This window comes from Dromiciops gliroides, chromosome 1 (assembly GCF_019393635.1).
Source record: "Dromiciops gliroides isolate mDroGli1 chromosome 1, mDroGli1.pri, whole genome shotgun sequence".
NCBI classification, from domain to species: Eukaryota; Metazoa; Chordata; class Mammalia; order Microbiotheria; family Microbiotheriidae; genus Dromiciops; species Dromiciops gliroides.
Genome location: NC_057861.1, coordinates 51,678,752 through 51,699,705, shown reverse-complemented (window position 1 = coordinate 51,699,705; position 20,954 = coordinate 51,678,752). Strand labels below are relative to the sequence as shown.

The 20,954-nt window shown below is 41.8% G+C and overlaps 1 protein-coding gene across 2 annotated transcripts in view; it reads right to left on the bottom strand.

The window, feature by feature from the left end:
- UPF1 (UPF1 RNA helicase and ATPase) overlaps positions 1-19,916 on the bottom strand; it is a 64,051-nt gene extending 44,135 nt beyond the window's left edge. For both annotated transcript variants that reach the window (XM_043976474.1, XM_043976481.1), the window contains exon 1: positions 19,362-19,916. In XM_043976474.1, the coding sequence (XP_043832409.1) occupies positions 19,362-19,595 (234 nt within the window). In that variant the 5' untranslated portion in view covers positions 19,596-19,916. The remainder of the gene's footprint in view (positions 1-19,361) is intronic.
- Positions 19,917-20,954: the final 1,038 nt, after the last annotated feature.

The following is a 20,954-nucleotide window of genomic DNA, read 5'->3' as shown; positions in this document are numbered from 1 at the left end:
TCTACAGTAACAGCCTCCTAATTGGTTTCCCTGCCTCCATTAAGGAAAGGAAGGACTTTCCTTCGAAAAGTCACTCCCCAGTCAGTCAGTCAATAAACATTAATTACCTGCCACTTACTTCCAGGCACTGTGCTAAGCAAGCCTAGAGTTACACAGAAAAGTAAAAGACAGCCCCGTTATCAAGATGCTCACAGATAAATAGGGGAGATGACATGCAATTAAGTTATGAAGAGGAGAAACTGGAATAATCAACAATTGGAAGACACTAAAATTACAAGGAATGAGGAAAAGTTTCTTATAGAAGGTGAGATTTTAGTGAGGTTTGAGGGCAGCCAGAGAATCCAGGAGGCAGAGCATTCGAAGCATGGGAGACGGCCAGTAAAAACACCAAGAGTTGGGAGATACAGTGTCCTGGAACTACCCGGAGCCAACTAGGTGGCTCAGTGGCCAAAGCACTGAGACCTGAGTTCAAATCTAGACTGGAGACACTAGCTCAGTGTTCCTAGGCACACTCATAGCTGCTACTTGCCTCAGAGGTCAAGAAGGAGGACTGAGAAAAGGCCTTTAGATCTGGCAAATAAGAGATCATAGTAGAGGCAACTAGGTGGCGCAGTGGATAGAGCACCGGCCCTGGAGTCAGGAGGACCTGAGTTCAAATCCGGCCTCAGACACTTAACACTTACTAGCTGTGTGACCCTAGGCAAGTCACTTAACCCCAATTGCCTCATCAAAAAAAAAAAAAGAAAAGAAAAGAAAAAGAGATCATAGTAGGTAACTCTGAAGAGAGCAGTTTCTGTTGAATGATAAGGTCAGAAGGTAGACTTTTGAGTTAAGAGTAAAATGAGAGGAAAGGAAGTAAAGGCATCTATTGTAGGCTGCCTTCTCAAGGAGATTAGCCATAAAAGAGGGAGAAATAGGGGATGATAACCAGCAGGGATGGACAGATGAAGTGAGGGGTTTTGGGTTGTTTTGTTTTTTTTTAAAGCAAAACATCATTTTATTGAGCTCTCAACAATGAATTTGATACAAACCTAAAGTTCATTTTCAACAGAATTATCTAATTATCAAAAGACATAAACCAGAAGATTCTTTCAATTCTTACACTGAACATTTTGTAAATCATTGTCAGTGTCTGAGGGGCACCCCCATGTGACAGTATGGGGTCCCCAGTGAATAGCTCTGCCAGATTTGTAGTTTTCTGGAGGATCTGTATCTTCTAAAATCATAGCTCATGAGCCTCAACCAAAATGCTTACCAAAAAAATGTCCTCAACTGAGGGGCAAAATTAATTCAAAGTAAAGGGTTTAATGTGCCTTGCTCTGCCAGATATATAATTTCTTCCTAACACATGGTCTGAAGTAAAGGTTTTTTAATGAAGGATACACAGACATATTTGTAGGCACCAGGGAAGCAGTGAGTAGATAGGGAGAAACTCAAGAGTGGGAATGTTAGAAGAGGTTATTGGTTGCCAACCTATTATTACCAGGTCTGATCATATCATATCAAACCCCTACTCAAAAAGCTTCAGTGGCTCCCAAGGGCCTCTGGGATAAACTACCAACTCCTAGGAAAAAATAAAAACTCCATGATCTTTAGCCTTTCTACATCTTTCCAGGCTGATTATATATCGTTTCCCCTCGCACGCTAATTAGTCTTTCCAGAAGGTCTTTGTACAAGCACTTCTCTCCCTGTTCCTTGACTCAGCTTCTTGTCAAGCCTGGCTCCCCTTCAGGGTGTCATGGTTCAAATGCTGCCTCTTCAGCAGTGCCTTTCCTCATTCCCTTCAGGTTTTACCTAGTGTCTCCCATTCCTTTATTAAGATTGTATTTTACATTTATGTGTGGAGTAGTCTATTTGTACGTGAGTTTAATTAAAAACACATCAATAACACTTTCAAAAATTCCATTTTGGCCTGAAAAATGTTTATGCAACCCAGGGGTATATAGGTATATAAAATAGGTATACATAACCTTTCATTGCTGTCAAATTTTTTTCGACACCCACACTCAATTATGTGACCCCATATGGGGTCACAATCCACTGTTTAAGAAGCTTTGAACTAGAAGGTAGGGACAGTTTTGGTTTTATATTCCTGGTACCTGATACAGTATCTGGCGCAAAGTAGGCACTTTTATTTTATTACTCTTTAACTTTATGTGCTACTTGCACATTCCTGCCACCCAGAAGTCTAGCTTCTTAAAGGCAGGAGCTGGACATTATAATTGTGTCCCTCATGGTGCTCTGCAAATAGCATGCATTTAATATTACCTTTGATAACAATGCAAAACCTCCCTTCCTTACAAAGATAGGGGATTCCAGGTATGGAATACACTGCAGGTTGATGTGGTTAGTTTAGGTAAGCTGCTTTTTTTCCCTTTTTTGTTACAAGTAACGGCTTACTGGAAAGGGGAGGGATATATTCAGAAACGAAGGTGACCTGAAAACAAAATATAGGAATAAAAATTTCTATAATATTTAAAAAACAAATTAACACAAAAGCTGAAAACCAAAATCAGAATCCCAGAATTTCAAAACTGGAAGGGACTTCAGATGCCATCTAGTCCAGCCTAGAGGAAGAAAAGAATTCCCTTAGCAACATACCCATCAATACTCCCAAAGACTTTGCTTGAAGACCTATAGTAAAAGGAAACCTCTGGTCTGCTCATAGCATCCCATTTCACTCTTGGAAAGCTCTAATTGTTAGGAAGTCTTCCCTTATGTCAAGCCTAAATCTGTCCCTTTACAATGTCATGTATTTTTTCCCTAGTTCTGCTTTCTGGGGCCAAAGATTTTGAAGACCATTCTCTTGTATTCCCTGAGCTTTCTTTTCTGAGACAAACATTTCTCCCCCACCCCCACCCCCTTTTGGGGGGGACAATGAGGGTGACTTGCCCAGGGTCACACAGCTAGTAACAGTCAAGTGTCTGAAGTTGGATTTGAACTCAGGTCCTCCTGAATCCAGGGCTGGTGCTTAATCCATTGTGCCACTTAGCTGCCCTAAGCCAAACATTCTTGAGTTCCTTTAACCAACTCTTATATGCCATGAAGTCCAGACCTTTTTGACTAGTCTGGTTCCTCTCCTCTGGAAAAGTTTGACCGTAGAGACTAAGTATCTAGCATATCTCAAAGTATATTGCTTAAAATTTTAATAGAGCTCAACAGATTAAACAACAACCAAAATATGCAAATCTCCAAATAAAAATTTAAAATCCCAGCTATTTACATTTGATTTTAAAAATGAATCTGAGCAGGAAGCAGCACAGTACGTATACAGACACACACACACATACACACACATACACACACATACCCCGAGTATGGTGAATAGAGATTGCCTAGCAGTCAGAAATATATGGTTCAAACCTGTCTGATACATACTGACTTTTGGCAAATCACCAAGCAGCTTAATTCCCCCAGGCAATTCTCTAAGACAGTAAGTTTCAGAGGGAGAGAAGGAAGGGAGAGAGAAAATTTATTCAACACCTACTATGTGCTAAACACTTTAAAAATATTATGTCTTTTAATCTTCACAAAAGCCCTGGGAGGAAGGTGTTATCACCATCCCCATTTTACAGATGAGGGAAATGAGGCAGACAGAGGTTAAGTGACTTGCTAGAAAGTGTGTCCCAGGAGATCTGATCTCCACTTTCGACTGCCTAATTAAGAAAGCTTGGTTCTGTCTAACAAATCACATCCATCCAAAAAAAGCCCCAAATCTTTAACAAAGCAGTAATGACACGTTCTACCTCTTTTTCATTATGTTTCCATATGTACAGTTTTCCAGGGTTTTTCCCCAGCAAAGTACAAATTTAGAGCCTTCTTTGATTGTTATCACCCACCAAGGCTACAAAGCATTAGATTATCAGAGCTAAAGGGACCTCAAAGTTTAGCGCATGCCTGAGCAGCAACCACTAAAAGAGTGGAACAATTCTTCATCCAGGCTCAACCCAAAGGCCTCCAGTTAACACACTATGTTCTCAAACAAGCCCATTTCAGTATTAGCTCTAATAACATTTTCTCTTACATTAAAATATCTACTTCTCTGAAATTTCTACTCATTTCTTCATGTTTTGACCTCTAGGGCCAAGTAAAGAAAGACCGATCTTCTATACAACCTTCCAATGTAGCCATCAAGTCCAATCCGACCATCATAAGCGTTTATTAAGTCCCTACTATGTGCTAAGCACTGGAGATATGACCAAAAAAATGCTGATCTAAAGGTGCATTCTACCACAGGAAACAACAGAGAAACATAGAAAATACAAAATCAATAACAGGTAGTTTAAGGAAGGAGAACACTAGTAATTGGGGGGAGGGGGAGCCAGAAATGCTTTCTATAGAAGGTAGTGGTTAAATTACGTCTTAAAGAAATCAAGGTATTCTATAAAAGGGAATGAATTCCTGGCAGAGGGCACAGTCAGTGCAAAATCATAAAGGAGCCACATTATATGTGAGGACAGGAAGAAGACTCATGTGGCTAGACTAGTGCAGGAAGAACTTTAAGGCCATACACAGAAAGTTCTACTTATTCTAGAGGCAACAGGGACCTGATGTATGGTCAGACCTACTTAAGGAAAAATCAGTTGCAGCTGTGTGGAGGATGACTACGAGAGGGAGACACTTGAAGCAGGGAAGGTAATAAGAATTACATAGTTTCCACTACATGTCAGGCAGGCACTGTGCTAAGTGCTTTACATATATTGCATTTGATCCTCACAACATTCCTGGAGGGAGGTGCTGTTATTATCCCCATTTTACATTTGAGGAAACTGAGGCTAAAAGAGATTAAATGACTTGCCCAGAGTCACACAGCTATTAAGTGTGAGGTCAAATTTGAATTCAGGTCTTCCTTACTCCAGCCCCAGCCATCTATCCACGGTGCCATTTACCTATCTCTAATTAAAAACCATTTAGGAGACCATTATGAGAGCTATACTAAGGTAATGGATGTGTGAGTAATAAGAAGGGAATGGATGACAGAGATGCCATGGAGGTAGAATATATGTGAGGCACTGTGCTGGGGAGACAAAGCTAAAATGGAAAATAGTCCCTGTCCTCAAGAATCTTATAGGGAGGGGCAGCTAGGTGGCACAGTGGATAGAGCACAGGCCCTGGAGTCAGGAGTACCTGAGTTCAAATCAGACACTTAACACTTACTAGCTGTGTGACCCTGGGCAAGTCACTTAACCCCAATTGCCTCACTTAAAAAAAAAAAGAATCTTATAGGAGCGGGGAAAGGAATAGGATACAACATATAAACAGAGTATGCAAAGGATTACTTGAGGAAGGAGAAAGCATCAACAACTAGGGAGTTAAAGGAAAAGTTTTGCATTTAGAGAAGGAAGTCCATGAGACCTCCCAAGAGGTCAGGAAAAATAGATGTAGAGTTGAAAAAGGAATGTAATGCATGGGAGACAACCTGTATAAAGGCATGGTAAAGTAGAAAACAAAAAACTGAGTTTGGGGAACAGCAAGTAGGCCAGTTTGGCTTAAAAGGAATGTGAGGGGCAGCTAGGTGGTGCAGTGGATAAATCACCAGCCCTGGATTCAGGAGGACCTGAGTTCAAATCTGACCAAAGACACTTGATACTAGCTGTGTGACCCTGGGCAAGTCACTTAACCCTCACTGCTCCACCAAAAACAACAACAAAAGGAATGTGAAATAAGCCTAGAAAGTCAGATTAGGATGGATAAACTGTGGAGGGTAGAACTGACAAGAATCCTCAATCTTCCTAGAACCTTGGAGAGGTGTTATGACTATAACAGGAAGGAAGCACAGATGTATCCTCCAAATTATTTCTGGTCACCAATTCTTGTGATACTAAATTCTGGGGGGGGGAAAACCATCTGGGGGCCATCCTCTACTACGTGTCTTATCTAAGTCACTGCATGCTCCAACAATGTTTCTGACACCCATAGGGAGGATATGGGAAGATCATGGGAACTCCTCCTGGGCTCTAGTTTTTGTATCAGATATCAGGTAAAACATTCACAGTAACTCAACACTTCTTTTTTCCCTCTTTTTAAAACCCTACTGATAGAGTTGTACTAGGTAGTCTCTAAAGCTCCCCTACTGGCGTTCTATTTTCTAGTAATTAACTCACACTGTGCAATTGAGAAAAATATGATCACATTGGATACAACATGAGCCATAGCCCAAAGACACAAGCACTCATAGTACCCTTAAATTTTAAGTTTAAATTTATGACAAAGAAGTGCAGATATGTAATTGTGTTCAAAATAATCTGAATGGCTCTCATTTACACTGCAATTGAGTTTGTCAAGTCCTTTCCTTGGCCCTTGTTGTACTAGCAACTAAGATTTTACAAATAAGGAAAATCAAGAACTCAGACCGCTGAAGCAAAGTGCACAACATAACATGATTTATGGGTTGATACTATGATGTAGCTAGTAACACAGTGGAGAGAACATTGGAGCTGGAATCAGGAATACCTAAATTCAAATCTGGCCTCAGACATCCTGGACAAGTCACTTAACCCTGTTTACCTCAGTTTCCTCATTTGTAAAACAAGCTGAAGAAAGAAATAGCCAAACACTCCAGTACTTTTGCCAAGAAAAAAAATACTAAATGGGGGGGGGGGGCGCCATGGGTCTCACAGAAAATTGAATAGGACTGAAAAACAACTGAACAACAATAACCATGATGCAAACAAGGGGCGAGCTTAACTTGAAGTTAACTTCACCCTCAGGTGACCTGACCTGAAATTGGGGGATAGGACAGGCACCATTGGGCAAGGACCACTCTAAGAACTGAGCAAAAGGCAAATCAGTCCACTTTCCCCATGGCATGCTAAATGGATACTAAATAATATTTTAAATATGAATAACTGAAATTCACAGTGTTAAGTGTTTTACAATGTCATCTCATTTAAGCCTCACAACAACCCTGCAAGTACTACAGGTTTCATCTTTCCCATTTTACATATGAGAACATTCAAAATCATAAGAGTTAGACCATAGTTAGACAACTGACATCTAAGTGTCAGAGGCAGGATTTCAAACCAGTCTTCTGACTTAAGGTGCAGCACTGGGTTCTGATCAGCCTCTGACACTTAACAGTGGCATGACCTCAGAAACCATACTAAGAAAAGGAACATTACTAGTCATTTTAGCTTCTCTCATTCAAGCAGAAATCTAAAGGCAAACAATATAGTTTGGGCCCTTTATTCATTCCTGGTTAATAAATAATCGCATTGGTACAGTTCCCATAAAAACACCCTGACCCAGCAATACCACTATTGGGTATTCTGTATTCCAAAGAGAGCATTAAAAAAGGGAAAAGGACGCATATATACAAAAGTATTTATAGCAGTTCTTTTTGTGGTGACAAGGACTTGGACATTGAGGGGGTGCTAATCAACTGGGAAATGGCTGAACAAGCTGTGGTATATGAATGTAATGAAATACTGTTGTATGATGAGCAGGTGGATTTCAGAAAAACCTGGAAAGACTTACATGAACTGATGTTGGAAATTAGCAGAACCAAGAGAACATTGCACAAAGTAACAGCAATCTTACGTGATGATCAACTATGAATAACTTAGCTCTTCTCAGCAATACAATGATCCAAGACAATTCCAAAAGACTCATGATGGAAAATGCTCTCCACATCCAGAAGAACTATAGAGTCTGAATGCAGAATGAAGCATAATATTTTCACTTTTTTTCTTTCTTGTGGTTTTCCCCTTTAGTTCTGATTCTTCTTTCACATGACTAATGTGGAAATATGTTTAACATAATCGTACATATATAACCTATATCAGACTGTGATCTTCTTGGGGAGGAAGAGGGAAGGAAGGGAGGGAGAAAAATTCGGAACTCAAAATCTTACAAAAATGAATAGGGGCAGCTAGATGGTGCAGTGGATAGAGCACTGGCCCTGGAGTCAGGAGTACCTGAGTTCAAATCTGGCCTCAGACACTTAACACTTACTAGCTGTGGGACCCTGGGCAAGTCACTTAACCCCAATTGCCTCACTAAAAAAAAAAACACAACAAAAACAAAACAAAAAATGAATGAATGTTGAACTTACTAGCTGTGTGACCCTGGGCAAGTCACTTAACCCTCATCCCCGCCCTCCCCATTGTTGAAAACTTAAACAAAGGCACTCAAGTTCAGGATCAGAACAGTCCTAAAACTAAGCTGTTCCAGTGTTTATTAAGGGTCAGAATCAACAACTCTTTACTAAACTCACTAACCAGGAAGCAAGGAGAAAAAAGACTGATAATAAATGCACAACTAAGACAAATGGACAAAAGTTACAGGGTGGCATATATCAGCCAAAAGACAAAATTTCTAAAGACTAGAGCAATAAAACAGAACAGGCTGCATCCTGAACAGGGCAATTTCCCTATTCCTGGAAATCTTCAAGTAGACTCTCAACGACGATTCATTAGGAATATGTTCTTGTGTTAGGATTGATTTAGATCAGTTTCTTCCCAATGGCTGCTCTACAGACCAACGCCCAGCCACTGAAAATTAACAGTATATATGATACAAAACTTTTAGAGCCAAAAGGTCCTTGCTTATTAAATATTATAAAACTTAAACCAATTCACAGAGGCAAAAATCTGACAAGCATGTCACATAGTCTTTGATCCAAGTAATTAATAAAACTGATAAGCCAAGCAGAGAGCCCTACAACACTCTAATGGAAGACTCTGGGGCACTTGTTCAGTCATTTCAGCTGTGTCTAACTCTTCACCAGCCCATTTAGGGTTTTCTTGGCAAAGATACTTGACTGGTTTTCCATTTCCTTCTCCAGCTCATTTTACAGATGAAGAAACTGAGGCAAATAGGGTTATGTGACTTGCCCAGGATCACACAACTAGTGTCTAAGGTCACATTTGAACTCAGGTCTTTCTGACTCTAGATCCAGCGCTCCATCTACTGTACCATTAAGCCTTGGATGCTGGACATTCAACCAATTCTAAAACCACCTAAATGTACTGTCATCTAGATCTCATTTCTATCATGAACAGCATGAAAAACGTGGTCAAATCTTTGCTAAAGAACAGAAAACAAAACATTAGGTCCATTCTATCAACAGCATTTGCTTGTTCTACCAGAGCAATAACCATATCAATAAAGGAAGGCTAGTCTATCATGGTCTGTTCCTGATAAAGACATGCTGGCTTTTTGTGAGCACCACTTTCTTTTTGAGATGGTCACTAGCTATTCCTTTAAATAATATGTTCTAGACTTTTGCCAGGAACCAGTCAAGCTCACTAACCAATAGCGAGAAGCCTCCATTAGGACACTGTCCTTGCCCCATTCCTCTAGTACTTTTCCAATTCTACTGACTTTTAAGGAATGCTAATAGTGGCTCAGCAATGACACCTGTCATTGCCAGCTCAGGACCCTTGAATATATTTCATCTGACCACATGACTGGAACTCATCAAAGGCAGCTAGGTGCTCTTGTACTAGGCCCTTACTCATCTTGATTATCAAGTCATTTTATTCTCTCTTACCAGGCCATTCTATACCATTCTCCTTGGTATAAAAGACAATGGTAAAATAAGCACAGAGCAGCCTTTCCTCTCAGTAAACTGTTATCAACTAAAGCAGGTCTGCCCCACCCCCTTCCCCTTAATTCAACTCTTTTCAAAAGAGATAATAATTGTAAAGTGCTTAACACAATGTCTGGTACATAGAGTAAGCGCTGTATAAATGCTCAAGCTATTATTTTCCACAATATAACTTCAAACTCACTTTTTGTTGTCCATTTTCTTTGAGAGTCTCAGTTCCTTCTGAGCTTTAACACTCCTTACATTATTCATACAGTACCACACCATGCTTGTGTTTTATCTTGTCACCTGGCTTTGTTCTCATCTTTAGGACAAGCCATCTTAACACTTAAAGTCGGTCAGGGGAGTTTTCTGTGACTACAGTCTCACATAGCCACTTCCTCCTCTTCCTCCCTGGGTCCTATTCTCCTATCGGGAGCTTTCTTTCCTCACTCTCCTCAGCCCCAAATCCCCATTCCTCCCAGCACTCAGGCTACAGAGGGCAGAGGAGTTACCAAGTGTAGTTTGAGTTGGGGAGTAGACAACCTTCAAGGTTCCCTACCAACTCTAGGATTCTATGAAGGCTTAAATGCGTTTTTTAGGGAATTTCATCAATGTTTAAAATGTGCCTGGTATTCAAATAGAACTTAACAAGCTTGTGCCTAATGTGTGTTAGAAACTGTGATTAAGTGCTGTAGACAAAACCAAAAAAGTCCATACCCCCCCCCCATGGAAGCTGCAGTCTACCAAGATTTTAAACTCACTCCAAAGAGTCAATATGTCGATAGCCTATATATATATATATGGGGGGGGGGAGGGCAATGAGGGTTAAGTGACTTGCCCAGGGGTCACACAGCTAGTAAGTGTCAAGTGTCTGAATCCGGATTTGAACTCAGGTCCTCCTGAATCCAGGGCCGGTGTGCCACCTAGCTACCCCCGCCATTATGTTTTGATTGTGTTGCTAACTGTGTAAATATGCATTAGTGGTATAATTAGTTGATAAGCAAGAATGGTGCTGATTAGCTACTCACATTTTCCCCTTTTCTACAAAACTAAAAACCCCACCTTTCTGAAAGGTCCAGGTTGTTACCTTTCTCATGAAGTATTTCTGCTAAGCAGGAATTAACTCTGTTAGAAATGTGATAGTCTCAATTTCTGGAAGGCAATGCAGCCCAACCACTCAGCACTTAGCAACCTCAGGTAGCCTGACACACTCACAGGCATTATTAATACACTGGCATCTGGTTTTTGAGCTATCAAATTGATGTCATATTTAACACTGAGTGTTGAGAAAGAATTCTTATTATCTTATTTTTTCCCAAATGTAGGCTCCTCACAATATAATAAAGATGCCCCAATATTTCCAGTGATCACAACTTATTTCCTATAAAATTATCAATTAATGATACCATTATAAGATGTCCTTCCTAAAGGAGAAAAAACTACCTTATGCCAGTTGCCATTATTCACACGGAATTACTCTTTCTACACTTTGATGAGTCAACTTCTCTATTCCAATTTCTTTCCAACACAAGCTCCTTTCAAGCCCTCCATGATGCTAGTGCCACCCTATCTACTCAAGTTGATTCCTCTTGCCCAGTATGCACGTCCCATTCCAGTCATACCCCACTCTCATTGGTCCTCACACGTTTCTACCTCAACACCTCAGCATGTACTGTTCATTGTTCTTACTCAATTTTTATACACATTACTAGAATACTTTCCAAAATGTTTGCAGCAATCTGACAATATCATGAAAACTGATCCCTCTGACCCAGTGGTCTCACTGCTGGAACTGTATCCTAACAATATGATAAAAAGGAAAGAAGATCTCTGTACAAAAAAACCCTCAGTGATTTTATCTGAAATAAAAGCTGTTTCCAGTTCTCTTATGTCTACAGTTGGAAGACAGTAAATTGTGATGTTAATGTAATGTAATACTTCTGTACTCAAGAATTATAACAACAAATACAAAGAAATATGGAAATATGGTTGAAGTGATTTAAAAAGGTCAACAGAAGTACACACTGACCATACCATCTAAAAGGAGTAAAAAAAAAAAATTGAAGGCAAGAAAAACTTTTCTAGAAAAGCACCTCGAAGGGGAAGAAGGGTTTTTAAGAGAATGAATGACTGTGTAGAACAAAGCACTTGCCTGCCTCGTATAGCCCCATCAAATGGGTATACAAGGAGGGCTTCCAGTAGTACTGGACTGTTTCAACTCTGTATCCAAAGTAGCTCACACATAGGCACTTAATAAATGCATTCTGGGGCAGCTAGGTGGTGCAGTGGATAAAGCACTGGCTCTGGATTCAGGAGGACCTGAGTTCAAATCCAACCTCAGACACTTGACACTTACTAGCTGTATGACTCGGGCAAGTCACAACCCTTGTTGCCCAGATAAATTTAGATAAGACAGTTCTTACTCTACAGCAACTTGGGAGTTTAGTTGAGGACATAGGAGGTATGTGACCAACAAAATGTATTTTATATAAGCACCATAAAGCATGACAAGAAGTAGTTCTATGTAAGGTTCAAGGGTGAGTTACCTATCAAAGAAAAGTGAGTAATTTCATGAAAGAGAGAGAGCATCTGAAGTGTGTTTTACAGTAGAAACAAGCACGAGTGGAATCCACCAGGCAAAGAGAGGGAAGACCTTACAGGCATACTGAACCAGCACAAGCAAAAGCCGACTGTGCTTGTTTAGATGGCAGCAAATACTGTCTGTAGTGAAGTATACGTGGAAAAAAAAAAAGGATAAAAAAGACAATGAATGACTGGCTACACCAAATTATCAAGTCTTGAAAGTCATGGAATCTGAACCGGGAAAGCAAGTTCAAAAACCCATCTCTGAGGATGTGGCCAACAACAACATGACCTACAGTCAAGAAACATTCTGGTAGTAATAGGAAGGAATGGAGCAGAGCAGAGCAATAGGTTACTGCAAATGAGCCTAGGCGGATGGTAAAGAGCTTATATTGAGGGGTAAAAGTGGGAAGATGGGAATGGATTGGATGTTATGACATATTAGGGAAAGCTTATCAACAGAACTTGAGAAGTGAGGGAGATTGAGGCAGTCAGCCACCCAGGAGTTCCACTGTAATTGCAAGCACTAAGAAATAGGGTACAACCTTTTAGTGTATATGTACTCTCTTCACAGCTAAAATTCAACCAGCAGAGACTTTGTCTTATATGGCTCTGAACTGACCTAATTTTTTCACTGAGTTGTCTTTTAGCTGAAGTACAAGCTCTTTTCCAAGACTAGGTAGATAGTAGGCCCTAAAAAGTAGGTTTAACTGTGAAGAAACTGGACTGATTGTTACCAGGCACATTGGAAAATGTCTCAATACTTTTCTACTACAAGTATCTCTTTAATTTGCATTTCTATTATTAGTAATCTGGAGCAATCTTTCAAATGGTTGCCAAGGGCTTGCAAATCTTGTGAAAATGTTTCATATCTTCTAACAACCTATTCACTGGAAAACAGCTTTGGGGTGTTTTATAAATATTTGTGACATATCTTGGATATTAAACTCTTATCAGAGATAATATGATCCAGATTTTCCCCAATGAATATGCACTTAAATGCTTAACATGGCCTAATCACTGTGAACGCAAATAGAAGAGGAGGACAGCTCCTGTCTTTCAGACTCATGTCATAATGGGTGAGACAACACGTAGGGGAATGATGGCCAGGGAGGGGTGTTGTAGTTTGGGGAATCTGAGTAGTTGGCTGACCTGTCCTGTCTAGTTACATCGGCAGTATTGATTTGATTGTGGTGGTTTTGATTCCAAGAGGAAGAAATGGCAGTGGCTGGGGCTGGGTCTAACAATACACGGCAGAGAGGAATGAAAAAATGGTCAGAGTGGACAATGGCTAGGGACACTCAGCCCTGTAAGTCTAGCAACAGCTTCTTCTCTTATCTGAGTTGTGTTGATTTTGTTTAGAATTGTCTAATTTATCTTTTGTGATTGCCTTTATCCCTTGTTCATTTAAGAATTTCTTTCCTAACTACAGAATTGAAAGATCTGGTTCTCTAATATTTTTTTGGTGGTGGTGGTGAGGCAATTGGGGTTAAGTGACTTGCCCAGGGTCATGCGGCTAGTGTTAAGTGTCTGAGGTTGGATTTGAACTCAGGTCCTCCTGACTCCAGGGTCAGTGCTCTAGCTTTCATAATTTTTTAAACCACATAACTTTTAACATTCATGGTTCCCTACCCATTTTGGACTTGATGTGGTCCACAGTATGTTGATCTAAATTTAATTTCTACCAACTTTTCCAGTGTTCCACCTGTAACTTGTCTGAATAATTAATGAGGAGGGAAATAGTAAGATTAATTAGAAGAGAATCAATTATGAGGGAAATAAGGTTAGACAGAGTAGTGGCTAAAAAAGAAAAAAAGCGCTACATATTAGAGCCAAAAGGGACATTGCAGAGCATTTAGTTCAACCCCCTCATTTCACACCCAAAGAAACTGAGGCCCAGACTCAACAGATATTTGAATAAAAATTAAGTGCCTACCATTTTAAGCCTTGTAGTTTGTGCTGGGGATACAAAGAAAAGGAATTGTGACATAATGGAAGGCATGTGGGATTAAGAACCTCAGCATAGGTTCCATGGTGACTAGACAAGTCACCACCTTTGTGGATCTATATCTGTTAATTAGATGACCTCTGAAATCCCTTCCTACTCTAAGCATATTATCCTTTATTATTTATAATATCACAATCAAGAAAATAATGTTAGAATGGTCACAAAGCAGCTTATAGGAGCGACTGGTGTGGAAGTTTTCAAGAAGACCCGGGTTTGAATTCTAATTTTGCTATCTTTGTGACCTTGGGCAAGTCACAATCTCTACTACAAGTCCCAGTTTCCTTCTCTAAAACGAAGAGACTAAGGTCCATTCAATTCTAAAAACTATGACTCTGTTCTCATCCCCAATAGGGCTTGAGTTAATTGAGGGCATCACTTCCCCTTTAAACTTTTGATTTCCCCCCTTTTCCAGTTGGGTAACTAAACCGTGAAACAAATCCTGCTAGTTCAATAAACATTAGGGAGGAAAAGTGCTGCACACACTGGGTTAGGAAGGATAAAGTTACTGCAAGGCTAACATTTTGACTCTAGTTTTTAAAGAGGCAGCAAAGTGTAACAGAAAGATCATAAGACCTAGAGTTAGAACACTTGGACTTTGTCACTTACAGTACTGCTCTAAATATAAGCCACATTTTTCCAAACACTGGACTTGTGCTCAGATATAGACACAAAACACTATTATTATCAGCATTATTTTTTAATGTATGTCTACATATTTCCTACTTGGAAAGGAATTTCATTTGAGGAATGAGGCCTATATTTGGTCCAATACCAAGCTGGCTTCAACTTCTTCTGTAAATTTGCTATCTTGCAGGATAGTTCTGAGAATTAAAAATTATATGTGCATATAATGTATTGTGCAAGCACTATACAAATGTGAGGTGCTATCTGACCAATAACAAGTTTTGCAGCATGAATGAAGTAAATGCAGAGCCAAAATGAAAACAAAAAACAAAAACAAAACCATGTCGTTTTAAAATGTAAAAACCTACTTTTGGAACTAGTATAGATTCTATTAAAGTCATCTTCCCTAAATACAAAAACCAATTTATTACCAAATGAACTAAAACAATCTACAGAAGACCACTGCAATTGCTGCACCAATTTTCTTCAATGCACAAACTGCCACCAATACATGTTTTAAAAGTTAGATCTAAGATGAGGTAACTGGAAAGGAAAAGCCTTTTTTCTAACCTCAGGCTAGAAAACAGACAAGGACGTCTCTCACTAAACCACACACACACACACACACACACACACACACACACACACACACACACACACACACACTACTGCTACAAAAAAGGAAAGACACAAAAACCTCATACCCCATCACACCCTCATTTTAGTTCTTGCTTAATCAGGTTTGTAGAAGATCTTTGTCTTGTCTGAAATCTAGAAAAAGAAAACTGTGATACCTTGTGTATAAGGCTATCTTTTTCTTAGTGTGACATGCTAACAGCAACCGCACTAATAGGTACTAAAATGATTTTCATTTTATAGATAAGGAAACTAAGGTTTCAGATAGGCAAAGTTAACAAAACTTCAGGTAGAGCTAAAACAACTTTAAAACAGGCTCTGATTCCAAGTCTTATTCTCTTTCTACTATATTGTTTATGTTACATATAAACTCTTGACACTTAAAGATTATTTTAGCAATAATTCCAATAGTTCCAGGAAGGCACATCAATAACAAGAATAAACAAAACTGGACAAACCAAGTGGTTTGTAATATTTTGAATATGACAAATCTAGAAATTATGTTTCATTTGGGAAACAGAAAGATACTTTTTAAAAATAAAGGTCAATTTTAACATAGCATCCTTTTCCATTAGAGGTCCTAAAATGTTTTAACATATATCAGCCTTCTTTGATAAATAGAGGTCAATTTTACAAATATACAGCAACAGTGCCTAGAGCAGGTTTCCAGCTCCCATTCTTCTGTTCTAACCAGCCTACAACCCTCCATCCTTCAATTAGTGAAATTTGTCTTTAAAAAAGAAAACAAAAAAAAACAAACAAAAAAAAGGAAAACCCCCCCCCCACATGATAAAAACACTAGAGGTCTAGAGAAGTAAGTTTGACTCTCCCCTCACTCACTTACCCTCTCTGGGTCTGTTTCCCCATCTGTAAATGGAAGTTGGACTTTATGATCTAAAGATCATCTTCTAGTTCTTCAAAGGTCTTTTCTAGTTCTGACATTCAATGATTTGAATTGGCAAAGTCAAGGGTAATGTAAACAAAAACTACCCAGCACCTCAACTGATAAAGAATTTTATCATTTTTCTATTATTCAAAGATCATAAAAATCACACTCCCCCCCAATCATTTCTCATAAAAAAGCTCAATGGTTTTTAGTTTAGGATCTCCTTTCTTACAGTCGATTACATCACTAGCTCCTAAATTCAGGTAAGATAAATAGCTCCCAAGTGTTTTGAAGTACCTAGTGACATCAATTGCTATAAAAGACATTCCATTTCAGCATATTATCTCTAAATCAAGGTCCTCACCTCCCCAACAAAAACCTGAATTCTTCATCTTTTCTCCTTAAATAGGATCAGAAAACTGAAACAGAGGTACCTTTGCATTGTTAAAAAGAAGATTCTTTTAAAATTGTAGTTGAGATGCTGAGTGAGATGAGCAGAACCAGGAGGATATTGTACACAGTATCAACAACATTGTGTAATGATATCAACCGTGAAAGACTTGACTTTTCTCAGCAATACAATGGTCCAAGATAATACAAAGGATTCATGATGAAAAATGCTCTCCAAATCCAGAAAAAGTGGAATCTAGATGCAGATTGAACCATACTGTTTTCTACTTTTTTTGTTTTTCTTTATTGAGGTTTTCCCCTTTTGTTCTGATTCTTCTTTTACAGCATGACTAATGCAGAAATGTTTAATGTGATTGTACATATATAGCCTATATCAGATTGCTTGCTGTCTTGGGGAGGGGGGAGGGAGAAAAATTTGGAACTAGAAATCTTATAAAAACAAATGTTGAAAACTACCTCTACATGTAACTAGAAAATAATAAAATACTTTTATGATTAAAAAAATAAAATTGTAGTTGAGCAAATATTAACGCAGAAAAAAAATTCTGCTAACAATTACATCATTTTACTTCAATAGTCACCTTAACGACAAGTTCTGGTCATCAGAAATGTTAATGTTTATGAAAATATCCAATTATTTCAAAGGACAAACAATAGGAGCTAGCAAGGCATATCAGCAACAAAATCTATAAGCTGGACAACACTACCACCAGAAAAGTTACATAGACATACTGGCTGGGAACCACAGGCAGATTACTCATGTTACCCAAGAATACACTTCCATCAAGGTAATTTCCACAAATATCAGCTGCAATTTGTAATCTAAAATACTGTGTTTCTTAAGTAAAACATCTTAAGTACTTCTGAAGGACATAATGTCTGCAAATTACCATGTGAATTGTAAAGTACTACATAAGTAGACAAAATGCCACACTCCCCCAGCTCTTCTCAGTCTTCAACTCTCTACAAAGAGCATAACATCTAATTATAAATTAGGTGTTCATTCCTATTTTCACTGAGTACAATTTGACATACTTGATAAATGTAATACCTGAAATACACACACACACAAAATTATTGTTTTGGTTAATTTGCTCTACAGATATTATGTTTTACAGAGCACTAACACTGGCGTTAGAAATTTTTACCATCCTCCTTCAGTAGCTGCAAAAAGCCAGAACATGTTTGCACACCTGTTCACCCAGATGCCCCACCCAGCAACTTGCCACCTTTAAAGAAATAATGTTGTGAAGTATGATGTGATGAAAAGAGCACTGGCCTTGAATTAAGAAAGCTCTGAATCCAAAAGGTTCCACTACACTCAATCACAACAATATTATGAACACATCCCTTCATGTCTGAGCTCAAGTCCCTTGTCAAGCTTAAGAGAACTCCATTTTTGTTTAAAAAAAGGAATTTTTTAAAAAGCTCCCAGCTCTTACTCAAAGTGTTGAAAATATTTCTTATTTTTATAGCTTTCTTTACTAACATGCTCCAAAAGTAGGTCTAATATTACTTTCATTTTACAAATAAGTAAACTGAGGTTCACAGAGATTAACTTGCCTAGGGTCACACAGCTATTAGGAGTCAGGTAACAACCAACCAAGGACAGGACCAATCAGATAAGAACAGATGACTGTAGTCAGGAAGAAAAGGATCCAAATCCAGGTAGCAGGAAGTGTATCTGTTCCAAAGTATTCCATAAAAGTGAAAGTTACAATACCTGTTGCTTTCATAAAGGGTTAAAATTTTCAACAAGGTAAAGCCCAAAAGGAGAAAAACGACCCGCCATTAGTATATGCATTTGAACCTTGCTGAGACGATAAGAAATCCCTTTTTTAAGTTTTAAGTAAAAAGTTCCACATACATTAACAAAAATAGTATTTCTATGATTTGAGAGGGGGAAAAAATCCAGATTTGAACACCAAACTGTGTCCTTTACACATCCCAGGCCTGGCAAAATTTAGTTTCCTGAAAAAACACTAACAGGAGACCTGGCTCAGAGCAAAACATCATTTACTAGGTGAATATTTTCAAAGCGGAGCCAGAACAGGTGGGAAGAAGCAGGACAAGTCGGTGTGGTGCTAAGGAGGGGAGGGCAGGAAGCTATTGGAACACCCCGAGCCAGGCTGATTTTTCAGAAACAAGAGGAGCTTCTCTCGCCTCGGAGCAGGAAGGAAATCTCATGTCAACTGCACTTCCCCTGATGAGGGTGGCTGGCTTTGGAACCCTAGAAGAGGTGCCCCCACCCCAATCCCACCCAAACGACACCAGTTCTCGGAGGGGCACCCCCTCCCCCATAGCTCTTTTCCTTTCCGAGGAGTCTCCAAAGTGTATGTGGAGGAGGCCGGGGAAGGAGCGGGAGGATCCTCGCCTCCTCTTGCCCTCCAGACTCCCCAAAGGGCCAAAGCCTCCGCTCCAGGGGCCGGAGGGTGGACTTGGGAGCCAGGAGGAGCCCGGGCTTGGAACTGAGCGTCCTCCCTTCACTTCCTACCTACCCCCGGGCCAAGTCACTTCCTCCTTAACTAGAGCATTGGTAACCACCTAGCCCCCAGGGTGGGGATGGGGGGGGAGTTCTTGGCAAGCCCGGCTTGGGGAACCCCCCGGGAAAGGGGTGAGGGAGAGCACCCCCCACCCCAGCCGGGACGCTCGCGGGAGGGCAGGGGCCCGGCCCTCCTCACCTGCGCGTCGAGCTGGCCCGCGGCTCCCCCGACGCCCGCGGCTCCGGGCCCGCCCGCGCCGCTACCGCCGCCGCCGCCGCTGGGCCCCCCGGGGGGCGTCTGGGTCTGGCTAGGGAGGGTGAAGTCGGTGAACTCGAACTCGGAGCCCTGGGTGTCGGCGCCCAGCAGCTCGGCCTCCTCCGTGTCCAGGAAGGTGAGCGTCTGCGAGCTGGGCCCGTACGCCTCCACGCTCATGGCGCCGCCGCTGCCGCCGCCCGGGGCCTGGCCTGCTGCTGCTGCTGCTGCTGCTGCCGCTGCCGCTGCTGCCGCCGCCGCTCCGCCTCACCTCGCCTCGCCTCACCGGCTCCGGCCTGGTTTCGTACTCGAGGGCCCGGCTCCACCCGCGGCCTCGCGCCTGCCTCGGAACCCGCGCGCCCAAGGCCTGGCCGCGCCCGCCGCCCGAACCGAACCGACCTGCCGCGAGAGCGCGCGCGCCGCCGCCGCGACCCCGACCAGGGCCTCGCCTCAAAGCCTCCCTCCCGTGCCGCCTCCTCTTCCTATATAATCTACACGCTCAACCAGGAACCGCCGCTGCTGCTGCCGCTGCCGCCGCGCGCGTGCCCGACACTACCCTCACCAACCCCCACTTAAGCCGGGGCTCCTCCGCTCGCTCCCTTCAGTCCCCGCCTCCCTCAGAGAGGACGCCGAGAGCGTGCTGACGAGGCACGCAGGTCGCACGAGGCGCGGAGGGCGGGAGAAAGAGGGAGAGGGAGGCAAGAGGAGGCGGAGCCAACGCGTGGGCGGAGACCCGCCCCCCGGATCGCCCCGCCCCCAAGAGGGGGCGGAGGACCCAAGAGAAGACGTTGGGCGTCCAACGGCCGCCCAGCACGTGACTCTAGTCGCTCTCTTTCTCTTTCTCTCTCCCTCCCTCAACCCCCATCCCCCCCTCCCACCGCTTCCTGCTGCAATCCCTGTCGGGTCAGCGGGGCGTTGAACGTCTAAGGTCAGCTGGGCTCGTGCGCCTCCTCTTGGGCGGCGGGATTCAAAGGGGAGGCTGGCCGGGATCGTGGATTTCTACCCCCACCCCCCGAGAAAGTGGATTCCCGCCCATCGGCCCCAGCGCGTGCTCCATGCCTCCCTCCCGGCCCCGCCCTCCCAGAGCTCGCGACTCCGGCCCCCAGCTCCTAGACCAGTGGGAGGCTGCCCTCCACTTCCGTTTCTTTGTGATCCCCATTGTACAGATGGGGAAACTGAGACTCAGCCTAAAGTAGAAAACCTGGTTCTGCAGCCCGAGGTTGGTGGTCAGTGTCAGAACCCTTCTACCACCTGCCTCGTGCGGTGATTGCAAGCAAGGCACTGAAACACAACAGTGAAAACGACCTCGAACTTTTATTGGGCTGCACGGGGTGCCGGATGGGGTATGGTCTGCACATCCTGCGAATCCTCAGCCGTATAATACCAGGTGGTTGTGAAGCCCAGATGGGAGTGTGTGTACGCAGAGGGCGATGTGATCTCGGTAATCGTTTGGCGCCCGCTGTGTGCAGAGCCTGGGGATGGACCCTGGCAGTTCTCACCCAGACCCTCAGAATCTCCGCGCAGGAAAGGGACCTTGGA